Genomic DNA, 26,361 nt, shown 5'->3' with positions numbered 1-26,361 from the left:
TTTGCATGATTAAGGATTCTAATTGTGCCACCTTATGACAGGACAGGACTGGTTTTGATGGTTATGGTTATGAATGATGAATAATAATTTATAACTTAATGGGAATGTTAGCAAAGTGTTTTTAGAATACATTTTTGTTTGCTGGGTAAATAAATGTGACTTAATTTGGAGGACAGAATTCACAAACATTATTTAGGGCGTTTGGCATTTGGAACTAGATGTTTGAAACCAACATATTAAACACTGCTGGAAGAATCAATTTATAGACATTTGACTGAGAACTCAGATATAGCCTTTATGTCAGTTAGTCCCAATCTCCAACAACACACACAGCAAGCTATTTATAATGGACTATATAGTATACACAGTGGCAGGGCCGTCCCATGTACGGGGTGGAGCCCAGTGCGAGGTAGTGGAAACGGGGTTGCCACGAGTACGTGGCCTGTAGCGGTCGCACTGGTTGCACCGCCCTAAGGACGGCCCTGCACAGCGGACTATACGACCTGATGTTAACTGCACAGACAATATTATATGAACCATAAAACTAATATGTTGCCCTCTCCAGGATGCTGTGTTGATGCTGTCGATGTATCCTGATCAGTTAAAAGCTAAATCAAAATCTCCCATCAGAACTGTTATCGATTTTTTTGTCATTTGTCCAACAGGATCGAAACCTAAAGAAATGACAACCACATAAGTTACGTATTTAAAGAAAAGCAATGTTTAATAGAGTTTTGGAAAAAATCACAATATGTACATTTAAAAATACTCGATTTTTGTGAATCTATAGCATGTGGAATATACAGAGTCGAATAGTGGAGAAACAAAACCAAGAAAACCAAACTTAAGATAGAGAAGGGAGATATACAGATATAAAGACCGCCCCCTATAGACTGGGAGAGAAAACAACAAAAGAGGAAAAGCAATTCACTGACAGCCAAAGCTGATTTTTTGGTTGATTGAGAAACAATAATACAGGTTGATTTCCTTCATCAAATCAGATCAAAAGAGGAAAGAATGCTATACACCATACATTTATGAATGTTATATGTTTATGATACTGTAAAAGTCTATTGCAAAAGAGGTGCAAAAGCTTCTATGCAAGTCATACAAAAAAGTCCACTAAATGTCATTCTTCTAGGTAGCCAATGCTGTTATTCTGTCCTAATGTGTAAAAACGCTAACAACTCAAATGTGATTTGTGGCTTGTCTAGAACTAGATTGCGTCCTATTGCTGACTTCACTGAGAGAGGATATTGCCTTCAGGAGGAAATACTGTCTGAGCTGCAGACTAAATCTTATTTATTACGAGTTATAGCATTAGGATCTGTGTTAGTATGCCCGGTCGAAGTATTTAGTAGACTCGCTGTTACACTATAACATGTGAAGCTGGGCTGGCTCCTACAGGCTTCCGTAGATTCTCTTGATGACATCACCTTCCTCCTTCTCAAGAATGCCTTTATCGATGTACGTGTCCACCTGCTGGTCCATGAAGTCCCTCAGCTTAGAGAGGTCGTAATCTTAGAAACGCGAACAGAGAGAAGAACACAGAAACGCGTCAGTACAGACAAAATGATTTTCCTGTAAATAAGACAATGATTATTGTAGTACTTTTTATGAGAAAATATTATTTTAGTCTTTGTACTTCAAAATGTAATGTATAAGTAAACTCAATGTGTTACTTGCCGTTTCTTTGTAATTAATTGTGAAATTTACTAGCAATTACAGAGTACAATTTTTTCCATTGATGTTACATAGTATTTAAAAAATGCTACAACTTTACTGCAAAGTAACTTAAATTAATTAAAACAATATATATTAATTAAATATTTTAATAATACTAAATAAATAAATGTGATATTTTGTTCCCTTAAAAATAATGGTTTGATCTTTCAGACATCATATTGACCTGAGAGGCATCATAAAAAAATATGTAACAGTTTTTAACTGGTATTTCATTATATTTAAACGTATATTGGCCTCATTGAGCTCAAACATTCTAATTCTTTGGACTCAAAAAATCCTCGTGATACTTTTTTTGAATGTGAATAATGTGGTGTGGTGCATTAGTTATATATACGCTCCAAAAAAAGTATTCATTTCATGAACTTAAATGAAAAAATAAAAATATGTTTAAATTTATTAAAGGTGCTCTAAGTGATGTCACGCGTTTTTTTGGCCGAAACATTTTTTGTCACATTCAGCAAACATCTCCTCACTGTCCGCTAGCTGCCTGTCCCGTGAACACACTGTAAAAAAACGCGGTCTCTGTAGACACCACAGGCTCCACAAACGGCAAGAAAAACACTGGCCCAGCCTGGACCACGAAACATAACAAACAGTGTTCCAGCCAATAACTGACAAGAATGATTTGGAGGTGGGGGTTGGGGGGTTAGTGCGCGTGCACATGAAGGGGGGTGTGGAAAGTGGAGGAGAGAGAAGCATGAAGAGGGAAGTTAGCTAGAGGAGAGAAACGACAACGACTAACGTTAATTATATTCTCTTAAATTTTGATATGGCCGACACACGACCAAAAAGACGACGTTCCGATGAACAAACAGCAAAGAAGAGGGAAATGGAGAAGGAACGCGCAAAGTCCCGAATTTACATCGGAAAAGCCTGTTTCAGGAAGCACGGAAGGGAGGGGGAGGGGACGGGATGAGGAGTCCGTCTAGCCTCCGTTTTGTTTGACAATACTTTGAACGTCAACAAGAAGTGACGTCACCCAACATCGCTTAGAGCACCTTTAATACAAAGCACATAAACTAAATGGTCAAATCCATTGTTTTGTTAAGATTTATACAAAATGTTTTATTAAGCTATAGTTTTTTTTACTCATTCAAAATTCTTAATTCATAATATGAATAATACGTAAGGATTATTCAATTCAAATTTTTTTTTTTGTAGTAATTTTTTTGTTACAGTAGTTTGTTAGTAATGTTTTAGTCAAGGCTGCATTTTTGCACTGAACTTCAGTTTTGTTAGCATTTTAGATCTATTGAGGGTGGCAACATGTTTCAGAAGAGAATTATTATGGGTTATATCAATTTCTGAGTAGGCTGAAATAACGTAGTGTTCCATGCTGTACTTTGGAAGGCTAAGCCTTGAAAAAGACAAATACTTGAAATGTGTGATTGTATGTTTTCTGTATGTTGTTATAAACTCTGGATGTCAAAGGTCACAGTAATGCCTGAGAGTAAACAAGCATAAATCATATTCTAAATTCACAGTTTTTGGCAGAGCATGTGTGTGCGAGTGTGTTTGAGTACATTGTGTGGGCTGAAAATGCTGGCTACCAGCAGAGCGTGTTTCTGCATGTTTGTGTGGGTGGGCTCTGGCAAAATTTATAGACCAGTGGATTCTTCCTACACTGACCATTACAACTGAATAAGACTGGACAGAGTCCTCACAGAGCAGTGGAGTTTCCTCCAGACCTCACATGCTTCCTGACTATGTCAGGGCCATCTCAGAATTTTACATTTCGCAATTCTTTTTTCTCGACTCATCAATATCCATGAATTGCGATGAAAAACTCGCAATTCTGACTTTTTGTTTAAGAATTGTGTGATATAAACTTGCAATTGCGAGTTATAAAGTCAATATTGCGAGATATTAAGTTGCAATTGTGTTATAAAGTCAGAATTGTGAGATATAAACTAAAAAGTCATTCCTCCAAATTTGACTTCTCGCAATTATGAGTTTATCTCACAATTATGATGTTTTTTCCTAGAAATTCTGACCTTTTTTATCTCACATATCTCCAGTTTATATCTTACGGAGCTCCGCACATGACATGCAAGAAAAAAAAAGTAAATCATGCGAGTTACTAATTAGTTCCCTCGATTTATAAATCGTGCGCGCGATTTAGCCCATTTTTTCTGCATGTCATGTGTGGGACTTAGTAACATATCGCAATTCTGTATGGAATGAAGTATGGATGCTTGTTTCCACAATGGAATTAAAAAAATGAAAAGATAATTGTGACTTTATAAGTGTAAATATTAAAAAAAGTCAGAAATGCGAGGGAAAAGAGTCAGAATTGTGAGATATAAACTAAAAAGTCAAATAAAAAAGTTAGTCTTTTTTCCTCAAAATTTGACTTCTCGCAATTATGAGTTTAATTCACAATTATGACGTTTTTTCCTAGAAATTCTGACCTTTTTTATCTCACATATCTCCAGTTTATATCTTACGGAGCTCCGCACATGACATGCAAGAAAAAAAAAGTAAATCATGCGAGTTACTAGTTAGTTCCCTCGATTTATAAATCGTGCGCGCGATTTAGCCCATTTTTTCTGCATGTCATGTGTGGGACTCAGTAACATATCGCAATTCTGTATGGAATAAAGTATTGTTTCCACAACGGAATTAAAAAAATTAAAAGATAATTGTGACTTTATAAGTGTAAATATAAAAAAAAAGTCAGAAATGCGATGGAAAAGAGTCAGAATTGCGAGATATAAATCTTATAATTTTTTGAAATTAGCGGTGGAAATAAGCTTCCGGTCCGACAAATATGTGAATGGGCCATATTTGTTTTTCAAGCTGAGGACACTTTGTGTCAAATCATCGCCCCCTTTTGTTACTTAATACTTCGTATTCATATTTCGTTCTTCAGTGCTCCGCTGGCGCCGACTCTGGTATGATAGTAGAAATGTTTTAATGTGGCATGAACATGGCTGGGTGATCTGCACTTGATCTATTTATTCATTTATTTTAAAAGAAATTAAAACTTATATTCAGCAAAAATGTATGATATTGATCAAAGGTGACAGTAAATACATTTACATTGTTACAAAAAAATTTGATTTCAAATAAATTCTATTCTTTGAACTTTTCTATTCATCAAAGAATCCTGAAAAAAAGCATCACGGTTTCTAGAAGTTATAAGCGGCACAACTGTTATCAACATTGATAATAAGAAATGTTTTTTGACCAGCAAATTAGCATATTAGAATGATTTCTGAAGGATCATGTGACACTGAAGTAATTACACATTAAACTGAGTAAATTTGCCATCAAAGTGTAATGGTCATGTTCTGTACTGTTTAGCTAAAAAGTGTTCTCTATCACTGTTTGTCTGAGTTCTCGTTCATTATTTGTTGCTATGGTTTCTGATTGAGTTTCGCACCTGTTTCTCGTTTCATTGATTACCTTCCCTCTGTATATAAGCCCTCAGTTTCTCTCAGTTCTATTTGGCGTCATCTGAGTTATTGCTTATGTTTAATGTGGAGTGGCTTTTTGATTTCTCTGTGTTTATTAAAGTTTCTCATATCCCCTTCATTCTGCGTCTCACTCTTTTGTGGATTACACTACACAGTGCAGCGTCACACACAGGATGATACTTTTTAAAATATATTAAAAGAGAAAACAGTTCTTTTAAATTGCAATAATATTACTGTTTTTACTGTATTTTTGATCAAATAAATACAGCCTTTTAGAGCATAAGAGACTTCTTACTGACCCCAAACATTTGGACAGTAGAGCAAAATAATCAGAACAAGCACCAAAACTGTATTTGTTCAAATAAAAACTGAAAACTTTTTATGCACTTTGGCCATTCATGCATCCACTTACACTACAACAGCGTTATGGGCCTGAAAAGCTTTTGAAATTGGGTTTGAAAGTAAAAGTTTATGAAAAAGAGACAACAAAAAACGTGAATTTGTGAAAACGGTGATGTCATGCGCATGCATATTACATGTTCAGTCTATTGGCGCTTAGTGTTTCTTTACAAAGTGACATCGCCAACTACTGGCCTGGCAGCACAATACAGTGTTTTGTCATCTGAACACGAAAAAAATCAGGAAACAAAAGTGAGGAAACAAAGGAAAAACTTTTCAGTTTTTAGTACATTGTTGTCATGTAAACATACCCTAATTAAGGATGATATTTTTATTTTAGTTGTAAAGTTTAATGTAAGATCTGTTTGCGTTCTGGGTTTAAAATGGATTCATTAGAAAACTTTACAACTCAAATAACTGAAAGAAAGTAGCAACCCACATTCTTTACAAGCAAAACATTCTTCCTCTATTTTTTTTCACCTCTGTCTTTGTCACACATGCCTATCTTACAATCATTCTCCAGATTCCCATGCAATGCATGCCACTGTTAATTTAATTTCCCTTCGAATCAATGGACAAAGACTTGCACACACATTAGCAAAGCCTTTCAGACTGTCTGTTTGAGAGAGAGAGAGAGAGAGAGAGAGAGAGAGAGAGAGGAGTGAAGGTGTGCACCTGAGAAATCAGTGTGTATAGTGTTTGTATGAATATTGTCTGTTTAATTTGCATATTTTACAACTTTTGTACATTGCATTTTTTGTGGCTGCTATTTTTCAGTGACCAAACTAAGTCTCATCTCCAACAGAGAAAAAAAAAACAATTATGCAAAAGCTTTTCTCAGAACTAGCTTCACTTTTTCGAGCCTTTCTTTTTGAAAACATATTTTGTAAAATGTTTTTGCTAAATGTGCTTTTTCTATTCTATTTCTAGGTCTAAGTAAATCACACTTGGTTTAATATTTTGTTATTTAGAAAACTGACGTTCACTGTCATACATGTGTGACAAATGTCAAAATACAATATTTTGCGATGCTGCTATAAAAAAAAAACGTATTTATTTATTTTTGTAAAAATCCATTCAAATTATTTTGAAACTGTTTTTCCTGTGTTTGGTCAATAATATCTATTATGCTATCCATATTTCACCCCAAAATCACATGAATGAAATAAAAATGAAATAGTGTGCTGAAAGAAAGTGAAGTCAATTTTAGGATTATTACATGTATTTGCATTGTAACATTAATTTCATAACAATTAAATAGGCCATATTAAGCTCTTTTACAAAGTCTTGATTTTCATTAATGCATTTAAATTAAGGTAAATTGTTTTATGTTCTTTCATTTATTCTGATCTAAATAAAAACATAAAAGAAATACAGCAATGTGAATGAGAGACACAATTTAGCTTTGTTTGCTTTATGCAGAATAATATTCCTCTTTTTGTGTGTGTGTGAATATGACCTGGATTCACCCGCCTATGGTAACAGGCTGCTTCTAATGAATCTATTTGGAAAATGAACAATAGAACAACAGTTCTCATCTCAAAACACACTCTCATTTTCTGAGCAGATGATGCCTGAAGAACACAGATAGTCACTCAGTCTCATGCTGGCAGGTATAAAGAGAGGAATACACAGATCTTTTGTCCAAAACACAGCAGACTTACAACGCCGTAACAGAGCCAAGCTCATCAAACCGACGCATATTCATGAGCGCTCTCACCCACGCTTATTTTAATTGCAAATTAAGGGGAAAAAAGAGTCTTTAATTTGACTGTTCTTCTCCATGTTTCCATGTAACCTTGGGTTAGGGGTCATACAGCTCAATTACAAGAAAATGTAATCATCAAACATAAAATAACATTGCATAATCTTCACGTATGAATTAAATATATATTAATCCTTGGTAAAGCTACAAAAGTTTTTTCTTTCGTTCTTTCTTTAACATTAATGTCACAGAACAGAGGGCTATTTTAGGCTGCTGTCACTTTAAGACCGTTTGCAATATAGGCGTATTGCATCCAACAGGCTATAGATGGGTTTCCGTTTCTCGAATTACCCATTATCCTCTGCGGCGCGCCGCCATGTTGTGTGTCAAAGCTGTCAGTAAGCCACTGGGAGACACGGCTCATTCACTGTGCTGCATTAATAGAAAGCCAGTTAATATAAAGTGTTTTTGACTCTTTTGTGTTGAGATACGATGACAAATTCCTCCAAACCTGGCGACAAGGTGAAGGTTATTTACAGGGACACATTAGACGATGTTTGCAAGGCAAGATATGATGAGAAATTGAGTTATATCGATGGAAAGGATCCTTACACAATGTCGAAAGAGGACTGGTTATGTAGGCTAATCCTGCGGCATACCCCGATATTCAGGAAATGGACATTGCCAAGTATCTCATCCACACCGTTAGTGCGTACACTTTTGACGAATTAAGAGGAAATAAGTCTCTGGAAGCATACAATTATTTTGTTAGAATGTGCGAGTAAAAATTGTATGTGGTCGCATTTGTGCGAGTGCATGGTCATGTACTACTCAGTTAAATTCACGCATGAATTCTCCTGCATTGAACTTGTTTTAGCGCCCGCCAAAGTCTTATTTGATCGGTGAGTAATGTAGATGAACTGGGCGCATGTTTAACTGAAAGAACGAGCAGAGGGAGAGAGAGCCGGTCGCGCGCGCGCGCGCACTCCCTCTCTCTTCGGAGCCAGGCGAAAGTGTAAACAAGACTTCACCGTCTCCAAACTAAGCGCTGTCTTGCTCTCTCTCCCTTGTGGAAAAGTTAGTCTGGAGCCCTGCATTGACGGTTCACATCGCTGTAGCCAGGCGGCTGATATCGGCACAGCCCTTATTATACGGTACATTTAGACTCAGTGTCAAGACAGCAATTTGACAGCCGATGAGAGCTAGCGCATTTAGCTAGCCCATCTTGGAAATGATTAGATAAAGTACGTGTCACATCTCCAGAGCACAAAACCTCTAAATGTTCACAAGAGCTGCACTGAACATTGACTCCAGCCAAACGGAGAATAATTGTATGATTTTCATGTTCAGAATAATGCCGATTCAGGATTTTATCATGCTCCGTAATGCAAACGCTTGACCCACTTGACACACAAGATGGCGCCGTAAGGAGTTGCGGGAGAAATCGTAAATCTATCTATATGAACACACAATGGCTTTCTTTCTTAATTGTTTACATTCAGTTAAGACATAACCGACTGTGTTTACTATTATACTATTTTGCCTTAGTTTTATGTGTATTTGTCTGTTCAAGCACTCTAAAAAATAATAGTAATAGTTTAGTAATAGCTTAGCAAATATCACAGTAATAATTAACTTTATTAACTTAATAAAATCTCTGAATATCATTTACTTGATGGTTTGAGTTGAACATACCAAAATAACTGACTAAAAATCCAACAGTTAATGTTGTCTAAAATCTACAGTTATATTTAAGTTTTTTTTCAATAAAAGCATTTAGTATTTGACTAACCAATTATTTATTTAAAATACACTTAATATATTTGAGAAATTTCTGTCAAAATATTTGAGAATGGAGAATTAAACTGATCTGTTTCAAGAACCACAAATACTGCTTAATTCAAATCAATATTATTAATGTAACACACTCTTAAGTAATTGAGTAAGTTTACTCAATTACAACAATATAAACAGTATAAAATATGCTGTACGCATGAATAAAAACAGTTAATATTACTCATAAATATTGTTTTTTAAATGTTTTCCCCCAATTATTTCAGCTCAATTTTATTTGTTAATGTACCAAATGCAGTTATCTCAGAACTACTTATTTTTTCTACTTACATTTAATCAGTTCACAGTGTATGTAATTGATTTCACTGCTTTAAAATGTAATCAATATTTTTAAGTGTGAAAATGTTTCACCGAAAGAATCATAGTAAAAGTTTTTAGAGTGAGTGCAAGACGTGCCCTCTCCTCTGTCTGTGCGCTGGATGAAGCGCCATGTGCTTCACACCAGACAAGTCGCGTTCTTAAGTTCAAAACAGTGAATCTAATCACCATACAGACAAAAAGTTCACTTCAAGAATGAAAAAAATTGGCTTCGATGTGTTTTGCTGTAAAAACTGTGCACGTGGAAAAGTCTCTTCAAAAGCACAGACTTTACTAAACAGGTACACAGAAATAAAAAATATTGAAAAATGTCTATACACACTCTTCCAGCCTAGGGTGAACGATTAACAATGATTTGAGACAAATTATGCTTATGTCATTTAAAGGAAAACTATGTGAGAGGCGCTCCGTGACACGGCAGGATTTTGAACAGCTCTGCGCTTGTTAGTTGCAAAACGTTTAAGAGTAAAGAGGGTCGCCCTTTATTCTTAATCGTCAGTGTTTCGCAAATAACATTAATATTCTCTTAATATTCAAATGTTAACACATTAACAATGTGCAGCGCTACCGCACCTCAAAATAAATGCTTCTTTCAAGTGGAGGTGAAGCGGAAGTAGCTAATTAAATTTTGGGGTGGCACCAGCGGTGGCCAGATGCCATCAGATGCCACCCTGAACACCCCTGTGGCTCCGCCTCTGCCAAAATCTAGCAACAGTCTGACATCTTCAAATTGCATTGTGCATAGGCTGCTGACCTATATTACACTAATCTGACCACTGTCTAATTAGAATGTAGAAATTGATTTATCTGCATGCAGTATGTGCATTAAAACAATAAAACAAAAGGCATTGGCTGGCTTGAATCATGATTAACTTAAGAGCAAATACAGCACATGCTCCATTTCAGCAGCTGTAAAATATGTCATATTTGATGAACATTTACCTTCTTTGTTGCCTTCCTTGTTGTGTTTTTTCAGCCATTCAATGTTCTTCCTGATTGCATCCAGATAACTCTCAGACTTCCCAGGATGACCTGACAGACAGAAATTATTATTATACCCCTGAATCACCAGAAACACCACCACAAAGAGATGATTCCTATCTTGCTCTGAGCCAGATTACAGCTATTTGTTCAATTATCGGATGATTTTCTCATGTATAACATTATTTTATGACTAATCCTGTTTTCAAGGTTGGAATTTTGTCCAGTGACAGAAGAAAATGAAAACTTTCTTCTTGTTTGTTTAACTCTTCAATATTTTGCAAGAGAATACAGAGATGAATAAATTGTGCTTTTAGAATAAATGTATTTTTACAATCATCAAGTACACATTTGTACACAGATCACTTTGGCGTTATGAGTTTCCATAGCAACAAATAATTTCCGTAAGTGCATAAATTCTGAACCCATCATCTCATAATTGTGGTAATTCTGACATAAAAGCAGCAATAATGTATAATGGGTGTGCTCTAAATGGTTCTTAGGTAATAAACCATTGTGATTATCACAGCCTTTTAAGAATAATGCACAGTACATTTCAAAGAATCAATAAAAGTCTCCCTTAACAGGGTCACATAATTTCATTCATTAGTGTCAGTTCACTCCGAGCATTACGGCGATGCTCTCAATCTGTTGGGCTGCTGCAGAGTCTCCCTATGGGACTGACTCTCTCTCTGTATCTCTATAACACACATACTGCAGTCTGGCTGTATGTTTCCAGTGGAACTGCAGGCTAGTTTCATTTCTAATGCAGGCTTATCAGTGTATCTGCCTCAGTGCTTCTGCTAGCATGCTAAACAGCTCAATTACACCAGCAGAACTTGAGAGGCTTTTAATATGACCCAAAACCATAAACATGCTGGTGAAAATGTGAATATGATACAGGATCCTTGCATATACTCACTGATCTCTGCAGCAGCCTGGACGTCTTTGGTTGAGTCTTTCAAGGACTCATATTCCTTCTGCATCTTGGCAGCTTCTGTTTTGGTGTTGTCATCATCATCTGCTGCTTTTCCTGGAACGAGGTGGGGAAACAGTATAGTGATGCCAAAGTGTTCCTGCAGAATCTGCAGTGAATGACTTGCAGTTTGCAGTGTTGTGACCTGGGCTGGTTTGAGGTGTGGTGGTGGGTCTGATTTGGGCGATGATTTACCTGTAGGTGGCGTGATGCTGAGAGGAACCAGAGATTTGCCCAGCTTGTTCTTGGTCTGCAGGGCAATCATTGCATCCAGATTTTCTGTGGGAAAACCGGAATATTTATAAATACAGTGATGATTATTTAAGCAATTTGGAGACATACACCAGGCGCGACGCAAGTGTTTTTTTCTAGTTTCAGCCTGACACAGTTATCATTTTCACGTCCTGTGCCACGTTGATAAAATAGCAAATGCATTTTTGCGCCCATCTGTTCGGCCATGGACTGCTGGTCTGAAAACGGTGTGTTCAGGTGCATTGTTGGCGCCATTGCTATTTTGAGGCAACTGAAATACACTGCGCCAACTGAAACCTGGTCTTAAGTCAATGGCGCAATATTTTTTTTGTTATTTAAAGAGCGTGTTAGTAATGTGCACCTATAGGTGGGTCCACAACGCACGTACACTTTGTCCTGAAGATGGTCTGCTTGCGCGATTTAACCTTGCGCACGAGCAGATCCATTTCTTTGCTAGAGAAGTGTTCAATTTTTTTCGCTACGCCATGTAAATAGCGAATCTGCCATGGCGCGAGCGCAACTGGCTTTTAAAGGGAATGGGAGATGAGACTCTGATTGGTTTATTGCACATAAAGCCCAAAACACACCCATTACTCATTAAGAGAATAGGGACAACCCTTTTAGACCATGCGCCGGACACGCCGACCATTTTTCCCGTTGTTAAACTAGCTAAAGTGGATTCGGACATGCCCTATGTGTGCTTGCGCTGTGCGCTTTAGATTATTCGCTTAGAACGTTAAAATAGGGCCCTGTATTTTTCCGGTAACACTCTACAATAAGGTCCCATTAGTTAACATTAACTAGTTCATGCATTAACTAACATTAACTAACAATGATCAATACATTTTCAACAGTATTTATTAATATTTATTAATGATAGTTAATAAAAATACAACTTTACATTGTTAGTTGATGTTAGGTCAATTAAATAATATTAACAGATACAACTTGATTTGAGTAATGTATTAGTAAATGTTGAAATTAACATTAACTAAGATTTATAAATGCTTTAAAAGTATTTCTCATGTTTAGTTCATGTTAAGTAATGTAGTTAACAAATGTTAACAAATTAAACCTTTTTGTAAAGAGTAACCAATTTTTAAAACTGTATAATATTAATGGTAACACTTTATTATGATGTTCCACTTTCGACATTCTATTAACTATAAGTTACTTTGCAACTTTTTTCATTAGAGTTTTAGGAGACTATTAGTTCTATTAGGGTTAGTAGAATAATTTGACATGTAGGGGCCATTTACACGACAGTTAACTAAACACGGAAAACTTTTCATGCATTTTGGTCGTTCATTTTGCACGGCAACAGCGTTTTGGGGGCCTGAAAACACAAACTTTTGAAAACGGGATTCAAAGTGCAAGTTTTTGAAAACATACCATTATCGTCTCTGTGTAAACTACAAAAACGTGAATTTGTAAAAGCAGTGACGTCATGCACATGTGTATTACGTGTTCAGTCGATAGGTGCGTAATGTTTCTTTACAAAGTGACATCACCAACTACTGGCCTGGCAAACATATATAAATACAAGTACATATATAAATACAAATACAGAGTTTTTAATCCTTTTCATTGATCTGTGTGAATGGGGAAAAAAGCTAAAGTTAGAGTAATGTTCTTTCTCAGAGGTAAAAGAGCATATGTTTTTTAACTAATCAGAATTATATTTAACAACAGAGAGCTGCTTCCAACAGTCCATATGCAGATGTACCCTGCTCATTATGTGTTGTGTACACACTTTTGTGTCTTGGAGCTGTTTGCCATAGACAAACACACACACAATTAGGGCACAATGATCATCTCATGTTTAAACCACAGCAGATCAATAACCAGCCGTATCCTGGCAACACACCCTGCCATTCCATTTGATCTTTACAGCGTGTGTCATCCTGTGGCGCAGGTTGCCAGAGTAACCCCATTATTACGCAATGGAGAATTCCAAATGGCTATCTGTGTTTTATCAGAACGGCCGCGACCATCTCGTTAGAAAAACACACAGAATTAATTACACGGAATGAAAGACAGAGAGAACAAAAGAGAGAAACAGGAAGCTGTTTGCTTGAACATATAAGGGCATGAGATGTTCTGCACATTGCTTATGTCTCCTCAAAACACTGATCAGTGATGATTAATGACACAAAGTTAATGAAATGCAAATACAAATTCATTAAAATTACATTCTGTAATCCTGAATCCAGTTTAACCAGACACTAATCTGAAGTATTTTTTTTTAACCTTTTGCTGTTGGAGTAAATAGAAAATGCAAAAAAAAAAAATGATGTGGTCTCTCATTTATCTTTATAGAACTTGACCTTGCTATTTTTTTTTTCTGTTCAATTAGGACTTACAAATCTCAGAAAATAATGTTGAAGGTAGCAGTATATTCTGTGATTTTCTGTCTTTAGTCACAGATATGCATACAGACACACACTGACGTCAAACTATTAACATCAGCATGTGAAATTTAATTCATCTGCAGTCATTATTGATGTGCGTGCAACATGACCCACAGGCAACACAACCGAATCAATCCATCCATGCTAGTCAAACAAACGCATATGAGTCATATTAATGACAGGGAACATTTTCCCATACAATTAGTTATTACAAATCTGCCATTAAAAACAGAATGTGCATTTGCTGTAGGTATACTTCAAATCTCGCAGATGATATCATTTTAAATAAATAAAAGGCCAATCAAGTGTACTTAAAGAGAGTTCACTTTTTATGACTACAGGGCTTAACCCCGCGTTCTAAACCCCACGTGGCTCATATTTGCTTTGGACAGTTAATGAAGCACGTTTCAGCATTTGAGGGGACAAATGTTAAATGGTGACAAAATGCGTGACAATTAGGGTAAAGAAGGGGTTTAAGTCTTCAGTATGAACTTGATAGTAGCGTCGGCAATATATAATACGTGGATGCTGTTGTGGCAATTTTCTCATTAAACAATTATCTCTGCGTAAAAGACAGTCTGAAATCAAATGATCTTTAAAAAGTAATTTATTCTTCCCTTGCAAAGGAACAAGGCCCAGTTGACACACACAGAGGTAGACAGTATAGTCTGTGGTTTCAAGTGAGACAGAAGGGAGGGGTGGATCACTCTACTTATACTGTTATTCTCTCAAGGTCTCCGTACCCATAGATGGATAAGAACCTTGCACTACTCTCTCATTTAGGGCCAGGCTTCAGGTTTAGCTCTCCTAGGCCCAACTTGGATCCCCTCTGACCTTAGGGGTCAAGGGTCCCTTCCAAAACCATGTCTCCCCCTCTCTCTTGTCCCACAGCAGTTCACATCAATCATTATATTGTAACATCAACAGGACATTAGCAGCACACTTTAAGAATTAACCCTGTGTATCACGGAAAATCAAAAATTCCCATTACAATGCGCAATGCAAGAGCTTTTATGTAAACAGGTTGCAAACTGCGTTCGTCCAATCAATGACACTGACCCTGCAAATATGCAAATAACAACGTTAACCCGGGGTTTAGGAATGCACAGTGTGAAACTACAGTTAATGAATAATTGTTAACCCCGGGTAAATTATAATTAATGTGAAAAGTGAAGCAAGATAACCCAGGATTCAGTTTACCTGGGGTTTAGAATGACCCTGGGTTAACTATAAAAAGCCCTTATGTTTCTCAACACACTTTGGTACACTTTTAGAAAGCACACGTTGTAATAATATCAACTTAAAAAGTTTTACTTTAAGGTGCATTTTAAATTTTAAGCGCATTATCTTTTAATAATCTTTTGTCATACTTTAAAGTAGTACACTTATTTTGATGTGCTGACTTTCATACTAAAGCATATAAAGTACTCGATTATATTATAAATGTGTTATTCAATATTACATTTTATGGTAATATATTTAAATGTGCTAAATTGCAACTTCATCATTACAATTGTGTAATTACAAATAGAAATAGAAATAATAATGTTTTAGTTTACCATAAATGCTTGTCAGTACATTCGGTAGTCTACTTTAACCATATTTCAAAGACAATAGAAGTATGAAATAACAAATTACTTAAGCGGGTACTAACTAACTGCATTCAGTATAAATTTAAACTATAATACATTTTTATTTAATTCCAATTAACAAGAAATTAAGTGTCCAAAACATTACATTCAGTTCACTCAGTATATTCTTTTAAAATGTATTATTTACAGTACGTCAACAATACACTTTTAGTATGCTAAAGTGTATTTATTTTTCACAAGGGTTGACATCATTTTCGAGTAGGAATCACTTTTATCAGTGCTTAAGATATTTGGTTAGTACCGGTAAGTATTACAATGAAGCGATCTGGTGCTAAACTGTACTTGTATACAGTCAATGTTTGTTGAGTGGTTATTGTGTTTCTCATCATGGAGGAAGCAAAAGTAGCAATATTCACGAGCTAAGCTTTCATCTTTTCATCACGACATAAATGATCCACTTTTCCGATAAAACTGTCCCCACCATTTTTTTAAAGAAAGTGACGTCCAGTCTGTTGTATGATTGTAAACACAGCAAACGCTTAAAGTGCATCTGCAAAAATCTGCTTCAACTATCTATTCTATACTTGATTTGATTGAGGATAAACCTTCCACATTACTGTAGAAGCGAGTCAAAATACAGCTGTTCTCTCTCTGTCTCTCTTTCAGGCTGGACAAAGCTTTATTTCAAGATGCAAATGCAGTCACATTAAGCTTATCTCAGGGATTCCTTACAGCCCACACACACAACATGCCCTAACTAGGCATGACTAACAAGTATTTACTGCTATCCTCACTGAAAGAGAAAATACTGTGTAATATGCCACAATAACAGCCAGTCAGAACATATTTGTTGTTTAACACAGCTTGAGTGAAGCAGATAAAATATTCTATGGTTTCTATTGAAGAGACAGCTTATATGACTTTAGGACATGAGGGTACCTCACTTACAAAAAATGAGAGAGAAATCGCAACTCTCAGTATGGAGGCTTTAAAAAAGCCTTATTCTTGTGCACATGCGCATTAGATCAACATGAAATGTTTTAGTCTGATTTGAACTTGAACTAATAACATGAAGCTTTTTTCAGAGGGACTACCAAGATGGCCGCCAATTGGACTTCTTTATTTACCTTATTTTTCAACGTGAAAGTAAGCTATTTCCTTTGAATGTGCGAGACTTCCGATTCATTAGCTTGGTAAATGACAAGAAGTGCAGTAAATGGTAAAACTATCTGCGCTACAAACCTGTGTGTTTATGATTACGATAATAAATAATAATATGATAACAAATACTAGTTTGCAGTATCAAGCTGTTTTTTTTTTTTTTATACCTATAGCCTTGCACATTGAAATAAAAAATGTAAAATAATTGAAAATACATCATAAATAAGATGGAGAGAGTATTTTGGTCTTACCCAGATAAGACACTCCTTCTTCAGGTGTGATGGTTCCATATTTGACCATCATCTTCACAAAGTCAATCAAGGTCTTCATGATGGTGATCAGGGTTTCTCTCTCCTCTTTATCTTGCTCTGTAAAGTGAGAGGAGAAGGATGTGATAGATTAAGTGATGAAACGACTTTAATCTGGATTAATGTGGTGTTTGGTGAAGAAGGGGACAGCTGAGGCCACAGGGAATGTGTTTGGCCAGATGGTGATGTTTCTATACAGACCCTTATGGCTGTTGATTTACTCAATGAGCTGTGTTGTGTTGTGAGGTGTGTGTTTCATATGCTTTTGTGTGTGCTGTGTTGTGCTATACTCTGGTGTGTTGTATTGATGAAGTTGCAATTTAGCCTACATTTAAAATTGAATAACACACTACAATTAAAATGATAATAAAGTACTTTACATGTTTTAGTATGTTAGTCAACATATCCAAATACGTAGGTGTACGTCTTTAAAGAATGACGAGAGATTATTAAAACATAATGATTTAAAATGTAACTTTAAATTTGGACATTTATTATAATAGTCAATTCAATCATATTATATGATCTGCAACTATATATACATTTTTTTAACTATATATATATATATATAGTAGCTGCCCAGCTCTCCTGCGGGGGCGACTGTGATGTCACCAAGTGCATCATGTTCCTGGATCAACATCTTTGTTGATCCTGGAACAACATTACAATCAATCAATCAGATTTGAGGGACAAGTTTACAGTTTATGTCAAATTCAGGCTTAAAACCAGGCTTAGGTGCTTCTACAACAGTGTTATTCACCATCATTCCCTCTAGGGATAAGTTATGGGTAGAGTTAGGTTCGGGGTTTTGTTGTTCCAGGATCAACAAAATATGTTGATTCAGGAACATGTCTTACTCGGCAAGATCTCAGTGACCCTCTACTGTGGTGTGTTGACCTCTGTTTTATTATTTTATATTGTATGTTGTATTTTGTTGTGGTGTATACCTGTGTTATATTTTGTGTTGTATTGTTTGTTGTGTTGTCTACCTGAGTCAAGGCTCTTTAGGAGTCTGTAGAAGTTGGGGAAGAACTGAAGGTCCTGCAGTCCGTCTTCAGGGTTCAGTTCGTTTCTGTCATTCCCGTCGCTCACGGCGTCCCATGAATCATCTGCCCTCACTGTGTCGTCTCTACTCTCCTCCTCCGGTTCTTCATCACCATTATCATCATCGCCACCATCATTATCACCTTCATCCTCTTCCTCGTATCGCCGGCTGGGCCTGTCTTCCTCGTCCTTAAAATCGCCCTGTGGTGAAAATCAAGTTTTTAATGTTGTTTATATTGGTGGTGTTTTTAAAATGGTTTAAGACAAACCATGTGCAAATTCATAAGTCAACACCCTTGCTGATTATTTTCTCCTTAAAACTGCAGTGAACTAAAGGCTCAAAAACGCATTTCTGATGTCACAAACTACCTTGTAACCAATCACGTCAATGTGCGATCATCAACGAGTGGATCTCTGAGCTGGTGTGAGTGAGTGGAGGCGGGGGTAATTTGCATATTCATAGAACCGCATACTAAATGAGGCAAAGGATGTAGTCACATTCAAAATTTCGCTTAAATATGTCATATTGGTGATCAAAGATGAATTTTAAGGGATAAAATGATTGACTACAGGGGGACTTATAAAAGAATCCAAGCAAACAGCATTTTTTCTATATATATATATACATATATAAATTCTCGATCAACACATAGTTGGTAGAAACACACTTGTACCATATTGTTCTGTGTGTCTTTAGCTGCGTTTACGGGGTAGTCCATACTGAGGTCTCCAATCATGTTCTCTTTGGCGTTTTTAGTGATCAGATCCTGCAGGGCTTCAGCAACTTCATACTCCAGCGTCTCTGCCTGACTGTCTGTGATCTGAAGGGCAAACAAAAGAACACAACATCTGCTAGAACAATCAATTCACAGAGGGATTATTGTATGACAATCTATTTTCCATGCAGTTCAAGCTGGTTAAACTGAAATTTGTTTCCCTAGAGCAATTAATACATAATATATGATGTTTATTGCATGGTTCATCAACATGGTAGTTATCAGAATCACTGCTCATGCCACGATTTCAAATTTCTTACTAGGCCCAGCTTGAGCAGTTTAGACACAATTCTGTCAAACACTCCTCTGTCATCCTCTTCGTAGATTTTGTTGGCGATTTTCTGGACGATGTCCTGAGCTGTTAGCGGAGTCCCGTCCAGCTGCCGAAAGCTTTCAGGATCATCTGAAACCGACCACATGAAAATATTTCACATCTCTCCATTTAAACAAAATGATCAAAACTGAATATGAAAAGCTGTTCACACTAAGGATGAAAACTAAGGACTACTATGACAATAAAGTTTTAATAACAGTTCTAATCGTATGAAATTAGAGACCATAATTATGTCAACACAGAGGAACGATATTGTTGGAATCACTTTCAGAACGATTTTTTCTCCAGTTTATGAAGTTTATGCCTATCAGAATCCACCCGACTTTAAATAACTCAAGCATTTGAAGAATGAGACAACATAACTGCAGCTCATGCTATTATAAACAGGGCCCGGTTCCCCAAAACATTCTTATCGCTAAGTAGGTCTTAACCTTAACCTCTCTCTTAACGTTATGGCACGATTCCCGACACGTTCGTACGCTAAGTGTATCTTCTGTAAGTCACACTTTCGTAAAGGTTGGTCTGGACCACTCTTAGCTTTACCTTATCACTGTTGCAGGTCTATACGAATATAATTCAGAAGTTTTAATACACCCAGACAGTGTTCAATTAGGCTAATTCAAGTGTTTTCATGCAAAGAATAAAATTGTCATTACACTGATTGTTGTTAGATTTTTTATTATATTATTATACAATATTATTAATTTAATTAAAAAGCGCTTTTAAAGGCCAGTGAAAGCATAGGCTACTGTCAGTTAAGTCCTATTCGGACGCTAATATTGTTTCTCATGGGCTTGTATGGTATTTTAAACATTTATAGGGGTGAGTCAGTGATTTTAGTGCCGTCCGAATCCATAATATCAGTGTTTTTCTCACCCAACCCGCGTAAAAATCCCTGGCCAAATTAGTACCTTCTGTTTTTTGTGGTAATTTAATTGCCATCTGAATCCACATCTCTGAGTTTACAAGAAGAGATTCAAAATCCACCGTTTAAACCCTTTTTGATCACTGCCGAGCACCGAGATGTAGGCCTACACTTTTATTACTGAAATGCTGGAAAGTATTTCCAAGAACAATATTTCATCGCAGCTCCACCTCAGCGAACAAAAATGGGAAAGAGAAGAAAGCATGGACAAATTTGAAATGGTTATTATGGCAGCAATATATGACACAATTTAAAAATATGTAGGCTAGGCTATTATAGGCTATTATAGTTTGGATTATTTTTTATAATATCCCATGAGTCCTAATAAATTTCAACTATTTCTGAAGTGCTTCTTTTATAAAGAACAACGCTTTCTCACATAAACAGCCCCTGCACGAGAGAATAATTGATTCTCGAGCCATCGATATCAACCAATTCAGCACCATCGCCACGGACAGCGCCGGGTAACGTCGCACGTAAGAAGGTATATCTTAAGCAGCTTCCTAAGGTATGGTTCGGGGAACACACTTAGGAACATAAACAACTTTGGTAAGATATATCTTTCAAGTCTTCTTAGCGCGCTAAGAGTGAGCGTTATCGGGGAACCGGGCCCAGAATATTATCATTCTTGGTGTAGGAAATACTTCTTAGCAAACTTTGAGTCACAATGATTTCAACTTCATTTACATATAGTACTGATATTTTAACAATAAAACTTGGTTTGAAAATCACACTTTAAAGACCCCATGATAATGTTGGACACACACAACGAAAGGTGCATGGTCCATAGGTTTATTTTTCAGTGCGCTGCATTTGAAACTAAATTTGTTTTCTCAAAAGCCTACAAGCTCAAAGCTCTTAAAAAGCAAGACTAAGTAGGAGGAGAATGTGTGAAACAGAGATCTGAACGTTGGAGCTGGAATCTGCCAGCAATTCTTGTCTGTCTGTTGTAATTCCTGTAACCCACTGAAATCACACAAAAAACACCTCCCACTCTGTTATCTGCCATTATCTACCACAGAGATCGACTTACACTGCCATATTCGCTTCCAGTAAACTCACCATCTGCCTGAAACGTGAAACTGATCAAAAGTCTGATGCTAATTCTAAAAGAGAGTCAGCATAAAAGTCAGCATAAAGCACAGTTTGTCAAATCTTCTGCCGTGTGTAGCACCTACAACTCTGCAGAGTGCAGACCCTTCCGAAGGATACCAATAATGGAAACGAGTTTATTTTTAACGACATCCTCAATCATTTCAGTGTGATCTTAACGGTTTGAACAGTACAATTTAGTTTTGATTTTTTTATGAATAACAAATCACAATGTAACAATCACAGTAAGTCACAATATAATTGCGGCTTTGCAAAGAGATTGTTATTGAAGGATGAGTATAAAGTAAAAATCGATTTTGGTACAAGAAACTTTGAGTAACGTTATAGGGTAGGGGAAAATGTTACAATGTATGACATGACCTCTTTGAGCTGTTACGCTATTACTAGGTTAGAAGGCTTGTAATGTGTGAGTAGGTTTAGTCTGACTGCCCTGCTGTAGGAGACTGTGAGGTTTAATGCTAAAAAACACCCAGTACAGCAGCCTGTGAAAGGATAATCCCCTGCCTCTCTCTCTCTCTCTCTCTCTCTCTATCTCTCTACAAAATACCAACTGATTGACCTATGGTGTCTGCCACCTGTTCCTGTATTTAGGATCACATACAATCACAGGGTTTATTAGGGTTGATTAGCATTTTCAAAGTGGGAGATAATTTGGCTTTTGACAGGTCAAAACAACAACAATTAACCTCTCACATAAAAGTTACGACTAGAAGACAAAAGGGATGATCAAAATGGAATATTAACATAAACACTGCATACTGCCTATTGTTTTTGTTTTTGAAAAATGTTTTCCCACATATGATACTATATGTGGACATAAATGTGGTTACATTTTTTAATAATGTTGAATTATTTTTTGATTAAATAATCAAAATGGGTATAAATACAATTCTGGTGCATTCGTTACACTGGAAAGAGCAAGCACATCGCATTGTGGGATACACTGTTCCACACATAGTGTGCTCTTTGGCAAATATAGTAGGTCATCCGTCTAACCCATGCATGTGTGTGCAATCAGCATATTGTGCACTGTACACATACCGCATAGTATGCTATGCTGAATAAACTTTGTTAATTGTAGTTCTTACCTTGGTATTTGTAGTCATTTTTAGTAGAGTCATAGTCATCAGCTAGTCGTCTGTTCTTAGTAGAGTCGGCCTCATCAGAACCGTACCGCTCATCCTCAGAATCTGAGATGGGAGTCTCGTTGTTTGACTCTTTGGACTTCTCGGCCAGAGACTTGAGGAAAGTGATGTCATCGTCCTCTGAGACTGATTCTGCCTCAGCGGGTGGTGTTGGCTTGGGTTCTGCATGGATGAACAGCAAGAGATTGTGAGCTATTGATCACTATGAAGCACTTTGTCCTCATAAGACAATATCTCACCTGTCTTCCTGATGCTGTCAGCTTCTGCAATCTGTTGAAAAAAATAAAAACAAAATCTCGACTCGTGCTCATTTTTATTTCTTTTTATGTATTTTTTAGTTTGAACTTGCATAAAACGTCTTCTATTGTCATGTTTTCTAGCAAACAGTAGTTTAGCCTGATGCTTAATGTAGGTACAAAGTATATTCATCTGTGTCTTTCAAATAACATGGTAATTAACAATAAGTTAGTATTTCTGAAATCACACCTGCTGTTCTAATGGCTTCTCTTCAGTCAGCTCTCGATTGTACATGCTCTTATCTGGATCAGGAAAGAAACACACGCATTCAAAAAAGGCAAAGATCAACGATCCCAGATCAGTCTTTTCTCACCTTAAAGATATAAAACTGAAAACTGAAAATGCATTTTTGTGTTCCGCAGAAGAAAGAAAGTCATACAGGCTTGGAATGATATGAGAGTGAGTATTACAGATTTTGATAGCACTTTACTTATAGCATTTATATATAATGCATTATAAAAGTATTTTAATCCATTAATTATGCCTTGTAATGCACCTTATAATGCATATGATCTCATCAATAATTGTAACCACAGTTATAATACGTTATACTTATCTGTAAAGGGTCACACCTTTAGAAACACGCCAAACATCCAATTTCAAATGTAACAATCTGCGAATGCTATAATGCATTTTGACTTTGGTTACAATTTATTTATGATAAGATGTAATGCATTATAATGTACATTATGAATACCTTTATAATGCATTATACATAAAGTGTTAGCCTGATTTTTTCTTTTCTTTTTTTTCTTGTTGGTGAACTATCCTTTCTAAACTGACCAGGAGGAACGATGAGAAGAGAAGATCTGCAGTATCGCCACTACAGTATCAATCTCAGATTACTGTTGATTGGTTATTGTCAATGTAAAGATATTGTAACAACATAATTTTAAAGAATCTGTGCACCTCTCCCCTATGTGAATCGAGTATGATTTTGATGGAATCAAGACACTCTACATTAGAGAAGATTGTTTTTACCCTAAAGATATCATTATTACGCTTTTTTTTTTAAACTTTCAATGGTTGTTGAGATCTTTGATGCATTCAGTTGCAGTCCAAACTGTTCGAGAGAAGCTGCCACCAAATAATCGGATTACAGGACAAAAGATTAAAAGCCTTTGAAAACACCAGAGCCCAGAGCTTTATACGATAAATGGTGAAAACATCAAAAACAAAATAAACAATCCAATTCATTCACCATCTTTCCACATTTATATGGAGTTAATAGGCTAGTCAACTAATATGAGTTTTTCACTGGCTAATATCTAGAGTATAATTGTTAATAATAGTGTAATAGAGTATACACTATTTATACTCTATTATAAATGTATAATAGAGTATAAAGCCAATAATTGTTGGCTACCTGTATTTAAAATACAATTTAATACGAAATGTGACTGTTGAAATTGAATGAATTTCTTTTACTCAATATTTACTCAAAATTCCCTTTGAAAACAGAGCATCTGCAAGTCCAGATAACTCTGAACTGGTCACGTGGATACTGTCCTTAATACTATAAAACTGGCAAAATATTGACTGATTAACTGCCCGAGCCTATTCTATATTTGGAGCATTTTATTAGGCTATATATGTTATGTTATGTTTCATTTAATCAGAATAATCGTCTAAATCAAATATTCCCTATTTTATAATATATTGGACTATATGTTTTTTTGGAAATGCAATAACTCACCGTCGGCAGGTGTGGGAAACGCGCTGATCTGCGATATCACAACAAGGACAACCACAAACCCTACGCGTGTTGACGCCATCCTGTAAGCTGGTTTCCGAATTGTCGTATAGTTTTGAAATGTTTTCTTCTGTGTTGTCCTCTGTGAAGATGTACGGCACCGTTGGTTTGGTTTTGTGGCGCGCGCTGGTGTTGGCTGGATGCCGCGCGCTCTCAGCGCCTCTCCTCTATAAGCGTAAAGACTTGAGTTCTGCGGGAGCTGTTGAGTCCCTGCAGTGCTGAAACCAGGTCGCTGGCTATAATTAACAGCGGATAAGCTGATGGGAGCTCTTCGTGTATAACGGGCCCTGATTCCAGCAGCTCATGGATGGAGGAGGAGGAGGAGAACGGCACGGTCACATCCGCCCATGTGCGTCAGTCTGAAGCACCTGCGTCACGCGCATCTCGCAGTCATTCATGCTGCGGGGCAGTAAACGACCGATGAGCGCCATGAAGAGCAGATAAGAGATAACACAGCAGTCTGATGTCTAAATAAAAAAAGGGAAAAAAAGAGAGATTTATGACGATGCAGATTCAAATGCAAATTAAAGATTTGACCTGCTTTATTTAATCCACCATTAAATCTCTGCTTTGAGATGTAGCCTAGCCTACACACTGAAAAAAATGTTTAGTCAGTTCAGCTTAGAAAATGTACTTCGTGTAGTAACATCTACGATAACTGGTTTTGCAGAAATGAAATAAATGATTTAAGATTACTGAGTATAACTGAATTCAACCAACCTGAAAAACAAGGTTTTGCTGAAGTATAACTGTAGATATAACCTGATTTCTCCAGCTAAAATGACTTAATAGGTTTGATATAATCTGTAACACTTTACAATAAGGTTCATTAGTTAACATTATTTAATGTATTAACTAACATGAACTAACAATGATACAATACATTTGTTACTGTATTTGTTAATCTTTGTTAACGTTGGTTAATAAAAATACAGCTGTTCATTGTTTGTTCATGTTAGTTCACAGTGCCTTAACTAATGTTAACATGATTTTAATATTAGTCAATGTTGAAATTAACTTGAACAAAGATTAACAAATGCTTTATAAATCCAGTTTATTAACTAATGTAGTTAACTAATGAATCTTATTGTAAAGTGTTATATGATCTTTTTTGTTTTTTCCATCTTAGGCTACACTCAAAACGAAGTCATTACACTTAAAACTAAATGAAGACATTTACACACAGTTTAATTTAGTTTATTCAAATTAATTTAGGTTAATTGGGTCAACAGTGTTGTTCATCATTATGCACAATGTATATAATGAACCAGTAAGTTAAGACAGGTGTTAGTACTGAGCATTGAACATTGAGTGCCAGCAGCCTGAGCACAAGCTCTACTCTTCAGCACAATGGTAACCACAACATTCAAAAACAGAATCTCCTCGGAATGTCCAACATAACTGAACATTAAACATTAACATAAACTACCAACATCTTTTGCTAAATTTACTTGCATATCCCATGCTGGGAACTAAAGATCCACTGCCCAGGGCTGCGTTTCCCATAATCATTGTGAGCTAAGAGCCTTTGCCACCAATGGTCTCTCCGGTCAACTCCGAAAACACACCCCTGGGCAGTGGATCTGTAGTTCCCAGCATGCTTTGCAAGGGACTGCATTAGGAGAGTAAATTTAGGGATTAAGTGTTATTTTATGTGTTTTACAGTAAAGGGAAAGATGTTTATGTTAATGTTTAATGTTCAGTTATGTTGAACATTTAGGAGTTTCTGTTATTGAATGTTGTGGTTACCATTGTGGTGAAGAGTAAAGTGCTGTCAATTGCGATGTTCACTTTGATGCACTTTGAACTTATTGTGTATAATAAAGCCTATAATCACAATTTCTCATTGAAG

General features: G+C 36.3%; 1 protein-coding gene across 1 annotated transcript; it reads right to left on the bottom strand.

The window, feature by feature from the left end:
- Positions 1-698: 698 nt before the first annotated feature.
- Positions 699-26,073, bottom strand: scg3 (secretogranin III). The gene is made up of 13 exons (XM_084410147.1): positions 25,961-26,073; positions 24,453-24,976; positions 22,946-22,998; positions 22,699-22,729; positions 22,403-22,621; positions 19,203-19,345; positions 18,841-18,987; positions 18,112-18,367; positions 17,066-17,182; positions 11,594-11,677; positions 11,345-11,455; positions 10,384-10,473; positions 699-1,520 (listed from the first exon to the last, which is right to left on the bottom strand). The coding sequence occupies exons 2-13, from the start codon at positions 24,529-24,531 to the stop codon at positions 1,402-1,404; spliced, it is 1,449 nt and encodes a 482-aa protein (XP_084266273.1). The 5' UTR covers positions 24,532-24,976; positions 25,961-26,073; the 3' UTR covers positions 699-1,401.
- Positions 26,074-26,361: the final 288 nt, after the last annotated feature.

This window comes from Rutilus rutilus (assembly GCF_951802725.1).
Source record: "Rutilus rutilus genome assembly, chromosome: 5".
Lineage (NCBI taxonomy): Eukaryota > Metazoa > Chordata > Actinopteri > Cypriniformes > Leuciscidae > Rutilus > Rutilus rutilus.
Note: the sequence above shows the minus strand (reverse complement) of the source record. Positions and strands in the feature narration are given on the sequence as shown.